Source organism: Artemia sp. Qi Xiang Cuo, chromosome 15, assembly GCF_049724085.1.
Source record: "Artemia sp. Qi Xiang Cuo chromosome 15, ASM4972408v1, whole genome shotgun sequence".
Classification (NCBI taxonomy): domain Eukaryota; kingdom Metazoa; phylum Arthropoda; class Branchiopoda; order Anostraca; family Artemiidae; genus Artemia; species Artemia sp. Qi Xiang Cuo.
Genome location: NC_142808.1, coordinates 9,927,421 through 9,937,148, shown reverse-complemented (window position 1 = coordinate 9,937,148; position 9,728 = coordinate 9,927,421). Strand labels below are relative to the sequence as shown.

General features: G+C 38.8%; 1 protein-coding gene across 1 annotated transcript; it reads right to left on the bottom strand.

The window, feature by feature from the left end:
• Positions 1-3,016: 3,016 nt before the first annotated feature.
• LOC148943307 (uncharacterized) lies at positions 3,017-3,448 on the bottom strand. The gene has a single exon (XM_089101089.1). The coding sequence runs from the start codon at positions 3,446-3,448 to the stop codon at positions 3,017-3,019; it is 432 nt and encodes a 143-aa protein (XP_088957215.1).
• Positions 3,449-9,728: the final 6,280 nt, after the last annotated feature.

Below are 9,728 nucleotides of genomic sequence, written 5' to 3'. Positions count from 1 at the left end.
TCTCGGTCACGAACTATCAGTAGGGAGAGACTCGACTCAATACTATTCGAAACTCTAAAAAATGGAATTTTTAAATCAAAAGATACATCAAAAGAATTGAATTATTATGCTGATTCCAAATACATATGATTAATCAAGTTTAATGATACCCATTGAAAGCTACGAGCCTGAAAATATTTGCCTTATTTTCGAAAAAAGGAGGGAAACATCCCCCAAAGGTCAAATAAATCTTGATAAAGTCACGGCATTATATTCAGCGCATCAGAGCCATACTGTAGAAGCTTCGAACTCCTAAATACAAAAGTGTGGAATTTTACACTGTTTTTTTTTTTTGCCAAAACATTCCGGATACGTGTTTATTTATTCAATTTTTCCCCCAGGGGTGATTGTATCAAACTAATGGTCCTAGAAGATTGTGATAGGGCGCTTTCAAACGAAAATTAACAGTTCTAGTGGCCTTTTAAGCAACCAAAAAGGTCTCAAATAGCCCACCACCCACGCCTCTTTTCCCCCAAAAGTCGTCTGATAAAAATTTCAAGATAGCCATTTATTTCAGCCTAGTTGAAATATTCAACAACAATGCCTTTAGAGGGAACATGATCCTCACAGCCCATGGGGAATAGGGCTGTAAGTTGTGAAATGTGTCTATTGCTTGTGTATAGCATTTTACTATTGGGAAGTATAAAGACATTTTTTGGAGGGTTAAATTTGTCATTAGGGTGGGTTTTCATGGCGAAGAAAAATTCCGGGGGAGAAATTTCCAGGGGGAATTCTGCGCTGGGGGATTTGACAGAATTCCTATACGAAATTATTTTTATCTGTCTTACTTTCTCTTTACCAATTCAAATTTGTATGTGGAGATGTTCCGGGGGAGCTATCTAGGCTATAAACCTTTTACTCTGCATCTGGATGCTAAGGAGAATTTTTTCAGGCTGAATTGCCTGCAAGAAATTTTATGGATGGTTATTTTCAGAGAGGATTGAATTGTCCGGAGAGAATTTTACGGGGGATGTATTTTACGTGGGGATGTTTCCATCGAGGATTTCCCGTAAGGGGAGAGAATTTTTCATAGAGGTTGAGCCAGATTTACCAACATTATTTGAAAAACAATCAGAAATTGAATAAAAACAACAAGTTTTTTCAAGTGAAAGTAAGGAGCAACATTGAAACTCAAAACAAACAAAAATTATTACGTATATATAAAGGAATTGCTCCCATCCTCAATACCTTGTTCTTAATGCCAAAGTTTGACTCTTTGTTCCAATTTTTTAAGAACGACTCCTGAAACACAAGGGCCGTTTGAGAAGTTCTAAAAACACAAGGGCCGTTTACACAGTTCTAAGAACTTCAGTATGAGGAGCAAGGCACTGAGGAGCGAAGCAACCCTTTCATTTATAGAACAATTTCTGCTCGTTTTGGGTTTGAATATTGCTCTTTTTTGGTTATTATTACTATTTTTTACATTATATTCTTATTCAAATTTATTAACGTTTTAGTTGTTTGTTTCATTTTTTGCTTTGTTTGTTTGTTAAGAAAGATGTATAGGGTCGCCCAGTACCAAGTGCTTTTATGTCTTTCTTTGGGCGGGCACTTGGATTTTTAGGTATGTGTTATATTATTTTGCAATTAAATTCATTGAACTAAACGCATTTCATACTGACTTCCAGTACTAAGTTGGCTTTCTGACTTCTGGCTTTCTGACTAAGTTGACGAAGTTGGCTTTGTCTGACTAATTTAGCTTTCTGGCTTTCCTGACTTTCTGACTTCCAGTCCTAAGTTGGCTCAAAGAACAACAAAGCCAGTAATTGTGACAAAACTTTATTTATAAAAATAAAACATATTTAGTAAAGACAAAATTTTGAAACTAGTTCTGGTTTTATTAATTAGTGACGCCCAAAATTTATTAATTATTCAATAGACTTGTAACCTATCGCAAGCCACAGGTAGGCAGTGCTGTTCTAGACCTGTTCAAGGGGGCAGGTGCCCCCAGTTTTTCTGACATCTGACATTAAATTCCTAGGAGCACAACTTATGACTTTCCACGCCGGTCGGTGCATAAGGCGGCAATGATGCCTCTCCACGATGACCTCTTCAGGGTCTTCAGCCAAAGTTCATCAAGGGTTGTTCTTGAGAGCGCTGCGTCTTTTTTAGGCATCGTCTAAGTGTTGCCTTCTGACGTCCGCGCCGTCGTACTACTGGAGGAGTCCAACACCAAACATCATGAGGCAGACGATTGCTGTCCATTCTCACCATGTGTTCCCAATATTACCATCAACTGCTTATGACTTTATCAATAACGAGTGGATGTTTAGTCTTCTCTTAATGAACAAGTTGGTAATTTGTCCGTCCAGTTGATTCCGAGAATCCGTCAAAGACGATTATTTTCAAAACTCTGGATTCTTTTCTCTAGCTGTTTTGTCAGCGCCCAGCTTTCAGAACCATACATTAGTAATGCCAGTACATTACTATTAAAGAGCCTCAGTTTCAGCTTCAAAGAGAAAATTGGATTTTTTTTCAAAGAGAAAATGATTCAAAAGAGACAATGGCCAAACGTTTCTTAACTTATCAACGGCGCTTCCTGCGCACGCGATCCGTGTGGTAACTTTACTCTCGGGGCTTCCATTGGTGCTCACTAGACTCCCAAGATACCTAAACATCTCTACCTCTTCAATTTCCTTTGATTTAACTGTCAATGGCTCAGCAGATAGTTTATTCACATTATGGTGCATGATTTTCGTCTTTTGCGTGGTTGTTGCCAAGCCTATTCGTTCACTTACTTTTGAGAGCTCATTTATGTTGTACTGAAGCTCCTCTCTTAAGTGAGAAAGGAGCGTTGTATCTTCTGCGAAGTCTGCATCAAATAAAGTGTGATTTTAATTCAACTAGATGCCACCTATGAAGTTGCACGTCCGCAGGATAAATCAATGAACATTGCAAACAGTACTGGAGAAAGAATGCACCCCTGTCGAACGCCAGAGTCGACTTTGAACCACTCAGTTAAGTCCCCATCATCAATTCAAACAGCACACATTTGTTCATCATATAACGCCATTATAACTCTGACAATTTTATCTGGGAAGCCAATGTAGAGCAACATTTTCCACAGTGAATCACTATGGACTGAGTCAAAAGCTTTCAAGAAATTTATGAAAGCCATTATAATTTCAGTCTGGCATTCATTTGATTTTTCAATAAGTATTCCAAGACTGAAGATCAAGTCAGCAAATGCCCTACTTGGTCGGAAGCCATGCTGTTCATCTCTGAGTATGGCGTCAACTTTTGTTTGGATGTGATTCAAAAGTACTTGGCAGAGGACTTTGCTTCCTGCAGAGTGGAGCGTGATACCTCGCCAATTGTTGCAATCAGTAGTTCTACTCTTCTTAAATAGTTTCACTATAACCCCTTTCTTCCAATCTGTGGGAATATCCTTATTGTTCCATATCTGCATTAACACTTGGTGTAGCGGCTCAGCTAGAACACCAGTACCGTATTGCAATAGTTCAGGCTATATACCATCGATGCCAGCTGCTTTTCCATTCTTTAGTTTACGTAGAAATTTCTTTACTTTGTGTAAACTAATTGGAAATGTACTTATGTGTAATTGGAAAAGGCGTCGACCATCTGGGGGGTCTGCAGGAGGGGCAAAGTTTAATATTTCGTGGAAATACTCTTTACATCTATCATCTATTTCTTCATTGCGCGTTAGCAGTCGTCCCGATTTACTTTCAATCGCAGTAGCAGGCTTTTTGAAATCCCTTGTAATCTCTTTTGTTATGCGATAAACTGCCCCGCTATCACCTTTACTAGCAGCAGCTTCGGCTTAGGCAACTTTGGCCTCGAAGAAGCAACGTCTATCTGCTCTAGTTGACCTTTTTACAGCCTTGCGTGCTTCTTTATACTTATTTCTTTGATGGTCCTTGGATACAGAGGTGGTACTGAGGTCACAGGAAAAACTATTTAAACAATTTTCTTATTGATTCATGACGCTCACATTTGTTATGTAGACTCTAGGCGTTCCCCCCTCAAGAAAATGCGCCCCCGCAGAAAATACCCCCCTGGTAAATCCCCCGGAATACAGCCTCACCCCCCGCGGAAAATACATCCCCGCTGAAAAAAAATATTTCTAAAAACTTTCTCTCCACTAAAGACAGTACAGTTCCACTAAAGACAGTTCCCCCAGACAGTACCCCCCCCCCCTGCAGCAAACTTTCCCTCGAAAAATGTCCGTATGTTTCCCAATAACATATACTGTTCGTAAGCAATAGACATATTATAAAACTTAAAATGGCACTTAAACTTCTGCAATGGGGTTTTCTGATTGTTTTGTAGTTAGGGAGGGACGGAGATACCCCAAAGGGTGCATTTGAATGCCAAAACATCCCAGCTCTCATTGAGCCATCAGATATATGCAGAATTAGTTCTAAGGGAGAGACGAGGGGAGGGTGGAGGTACAAAGGATGTATAATCACCAAGGCCATAACAAGGATTTTGTTTAGAGAGGAGGGGTTTTTTAGGGGGGGTACAAAAGAAATATTAAAAAACACATCACAAATGTGAAATTGATATCTGCTCCCTTATGATTTCTGGGAATATCTCTGGTCTATGTTGTTATTAAGGAAGTAAAGAGTAGGCCTAACATTAAACCCCAACATGAACAGGATTTAATTCTTATAGGAGGGGAACTGCCTCTTCCTCATTCACATCTCCACCTCATGGTTGCAGAAACTTTGGAGGATGCTCATTAGATCAGACACTTAAAGTTCTAGTCCTTTTTTTATTAGTAGAAAGTGATTGGAGACCAACCAGTAGCGGGGGGGGGATATTGTCCGTGGAGGGTTATTTCCTGTAGGGGGGGGGTCCCTCAGGGGTATTTTTCGCGAGGGTATTTTCTGCGCCGGGATATTTTCCACGGGGGAGGGGTGTTTTCAAGAGGAGGGGATAAACGGCAGCCACCGTTTTGTCTCTGATCACCATGCAATGTACTGGGAATTTACAATAGGCAAAACATACCTAAGAAAAGACCTACTTAAAAGAACTGGTTGCATCGATTCGTGACAGAGCAAAATGAGCCGAACCTTGTTTTTCTTCGATCAACATGAAACTTTCATTGTAAACAGGCTGAACCAACAGCTGGCTGTAACATACTGCGTATATGCACTGGGTGAAACATACCTAAGAGGAGACCTGCTTAACAAAAAAACTCGTATTAATTTGTGACAGACCGAAATAGGTCGAACCTTGTCTTCTTCGATCAGCACGAAACTGTCATTGTAAACAGGCTGGACTAACATCTGGATGTAAATTACTGTGTATATACATTGGGTGAAGAGGAGACCTACTTAAAAAGGACTGAATTTTTTCGATTTGTGACAGACCGAAATAGGCCGTACCTTGTTTTTCTTCGATCAGCATGAAACTTTTGTTGTAAATAGGCTGGAAAAAGAGCACCTTCATGAGCATAGCTAATTTTGTAATAGAAATCTATTTGTACTGATTCGTAGCGTAAAAAGTAACTTTTTCATCGTTGTTCCACTTGAATGGTCCAGGGTATGTAAGTAGGGCAAAAGAAACTTCCAGTAAGACAAAAAAAATGTTGACCCATTTTTGGGGTCACTAAGCCCCTCCCTGAAAGAAAATTTTTAGTCCCCTTAGCCTAGGTAATAATTCTTGAGAGTTTCAAGCCAGTAAGAAAATTTTCCCTTTTCGGGCCAAAATTTTGAGGGGGGTTGTAGCCTACTCCAAAACTAAAATTTTTATACGGTATTAGGGTTCACTTGGCAAGCTATTTTTTATTTCATTTTCTAAGCCGTTCAGAAAATAGAAACTTTACCTACCCTTTTTGAGCCCTATGTTCGGACAAACCAATATTTTTTAATTTACTTTTCTTCACGAATTGAAATCTTCTTCACCCAAGTACTTTCAGACCTAGTGTCGAGCAAGTCAAAAGAAAGTTTTTGCCCTAGTTTTTGGGGACCTATGCCCTAACCTTAGGCTAATTATTTAGTACATGAGGAGTGAAGGCTGTTTTGGCACAGGAGCTCACAGGTGTAAATTTTAAATTGCTCTCACAAAACTTGGGGGGAACCAAAATTTGTTTAGCTTTTCTTGGGCCAATTTGACTCACTGATATAAGAATATAAGTTTTAAGCCAACTATTAGAGGGTTCTTGATTTTTTAAGGAAACTTTTCGCCTTTGGCCTTTTGACCCTTTTGGGACTTGATTTGCTGTATGAGCCGTTCCCCCAATTGTTTTTTTTTTCTTACATTTAAATCCCCTCGCCTCTGTGCCTCTCGGCTGCAAGTTTCAAACTGATTACGAAAAACAAGTTTACGTCAATCCTGGGACCCCCTAGAAACATTTCCACCTCCTAACAAATGTATAGACTATTTTTGTTGGACCAGATGTTTGTACCCCAAAAAAATGTTTTAATCATTTTTGGGACACGTATTTGGAGGGTGGGCTGGGCCCCAACTAAAAAAAAGATTTTTGACCTCTTTTGAAACGCATTTTGCGCGGAGCCAAATGTTCTTGTTATCTTTCTCTTGTATATCGGGGTCCTCGAAGCCCGGTGTCTTGAAGACAAAATTGTCAATCCAAACAAGGACGTAGGCATTTTTCTGAAGCCCCCTTTTTTGACGGCCCGAGCCCAGACTGATAATTTCTTGTATATTAAGTCCCCTTGGCCCAGCGATTTGTGCTTTTAACTTTCAAGCTGATCAGAAAAAAAAAGATTTTTTACCCTTTGTTGGTTTCCCCTTTCGGAGGAACCAATATTTTTTTGTTCTATCATTATTCTGCATTTGAGTTCTCTTAGCCCATAGATTTCAGTAAGTTGTTAACCAGTCTAAAAAAATTGCTCCCCTTTGAGTCCTATTTTTGAGGGCCACACGTCCCAAAATCTTTATTTTGTATGTTATAGGTTCGTCGGGAACATACAGCTGTAACTCTCAAACTGATCAGGGATTAAACATTTTTAAGAGCATTTCAAGCCCCCTCGGTACATGCGACGATTCTTAAAAATTTTAAGCCAATGTAAAAAAAATTTTCTTTACCATCTTCGAGGTTCATAGATAAGGATCTAGACTACCCAGACTAAAATATAATGTTTGCTTCAATTTAGATCCCAGTTTTTGGAAAGCAAAACTTTCCTATCAATTTTCTCTTGTGCAAAGGGGTCCCCAAAGACACACCGATGTAAGTTTCAAGCCAATCAGAAAAATAAGTTTTGCCATGTTCGGGGGTCCATTTCTTATGAAGGTGAATGCCCCAAAACTAAAATTGCTATCCAGGTTGCAACGGTAGCTAGCAACCTAGTAAGAGACGATCACGTCCCATAGTAAAAATTACAATAGCCCACAATTCCTAAAAATAGAACCAGATCAAAACAAAAGGTACACTATTAGAACCGTCTTGTTCGAAACCCCTGTCTATGAAACCTACTACCTCTTGGCTTGCACAACAAGGGAAATATATTGGCTTGAAAAACAAGAAAAGTGGCTGAAACCACAATATTTTGCATATACGGCATCGTTTTTTCTTTTCCTCAGATAGCGGGGCACTGGAACATCGTGGAGAGCTGTTTAATGGCTCATTTTAAAGAAATGTAATCGATTCCTTACGGAAAACTGCATTTTCTATAACATAATCTATCAGGATCCTCCTGGCCCAAGCACACAGGGTGTTAAATTTCAAGCTGCCCAGAAAGAATGTTCTGGCGTTTCGGCCGGCTCTGTTTTCGGTTGAGGTTGTAGTTGGGGTTTTTCGATTTGCCGTCACGTTTCAGTCCTCTTATCATAAGAAATTAGGAATATAAGTTTGAGTCAGTTGCAAACATCTTTGGCGTCTGTTTGGGTCAGTGGCGTCAATTGGAAAAGGCGAGGGCTACGTCCCTCTGGGCCTAGACCCCCCAAGTTTTGAAAAACACGCTTTTGACTGCATTTTCAATAAAAAAGTACTTTTATTTGGGCATATTCATTAAAAAAAAAACAGAAAAAAAGACAAATCTACCCCACCCCTCAGCTAGATGTTAAAGAATATATTTTGATCTCCCAACAAAAAAAACATGAGCTGTTACAAGTCTGGTGACTGCAAAATGGAGGTAGGGGCGGCTTTAACCGTAAAAAAGACAGAAAATTACGCAAATTTCAATTCATCCAAATAAAAGTTCTCACATGCACTCCAAATTCTACAGTAAAAATTGCACCTGAAATATAAATATACTGTATAGCCTAAGAAAAATATATAATACATATATATTATAAAAACTCCTAAAATTAAACAACAATAAACCCAAGTAAATTAAAAAAAGAACTCATATTAATTTAAGAAACTTTTGTAAGTAAAAAGGTAGACTAACTATTAGAAAAGCAAAGAGCCATATTAAAAACCTCAATATCTTAGAAATATATTTTAGAAATTTAAGTTTGAATATATAATATAAGTTTGAAATTATATTTCAAGCTTTTAGACGGATTGCCACCCTTCAAACCCTTCTAAAGGCCAGAGAGTCATTTGTAGCATTTTGCTGAAAACAAAGCATACTTCACACAATTTCTCTTTTTAATTATAACTTTGGGAAATCCAAAAACTGTTATCAAGAAAAAAAACCCATATGAGTAATCACCAGCGGTATTTTTCAGCGCTTGCTACAGGAATTATCAAATATCCCTTTACCCTGAAAATCAAATCTAGCCCTCTGGGGTGGGTACCACACGTTTTGCCTCAGAGATAGAAGTGACCCAAGTTTTGTCTATAAAAAACTCTTGCTCAAATAGTTGAAACTAACAGACCGTACTCAGGAGGGTTCAGAGGTTTAACCTCCCCCCCCCCCCCCGAAATGTTTTTTCGACTCGTAAATACGTAACAAAACGAATATGAAGAAATTTTTATGCGTATTTTAAGTTTTTTTGTAAACTCCCTCCGAAAAAATCGTTTTTTAACCCCCCCCCCCCAAAAAAAATCCTGGATACAGCCCTGTTGAAACTTTTACCCCCCCCCCCCCCGAAATGTTTGTCCGACTGGTAAAAACGTAACAAAACGAATATAAAGAAATTTTTTATGCGTATTTTAAGTTTTTTTTTGTAAACTCCATCCGAAAAAAATCGTTTTGTAAACACCCCCACCCCGAAAAAAAAATACTGTACGGCCCTGTTGAGAATTTTACCCCCCCCCCCCCCGAAATGTTTGTCCGACTCGAAAACGTAACAAAACGAATATAAAGAAATTTTGTAGGCGTATTTTAATTTTTTTGTAAACTCCATCCGAAAAAATCGTTTTGTAACCCCCCCCCACCCCCTGAAAAAAAATCCTGGATACGGCCATGTTGAGACTTTTTAAATATGACTTTTTAGAACTTTTATTCAAAGGAACCTGGAATCAGACTAACAAAGTCTTAGCTCATTCATCGCTTAGCATACTTTACTTGCTGTTGAAAAGCTTTGAGGAAGAAAAGTTTACAGAACCGAAAAAGATCCTTTCTTTAGCTGTGTATTAACACATGAGCCTTTAATCAATACGCTTGAAACCAATTTCTATTTTGTTGCGAAGCGGGCCTCGTGTCTCTCCTTTCCGCGCATTGCCTATTCGGCCCGTTTGTCCCTTCGATCAATCCAGCCAGAGACAGTTAGACAGAAATTCAGAGTTGGGGCTGTCATTTTCTTTGATAGATCTTCGTAGGGCAAAAGTAGCAAAAGCCAAAATAAGAACGAAATGAAAGTTAGTAGACCTG

Excerpts from the sequence above, each read along its gene's own strand:
- LOC148943307 (XM_089101089.1), bottom strand. The coding sequence starts at position 3,448 with ATGCAGATATGGAACAATAAGGATATTCCCACAGATTGGAAGAAAGGG.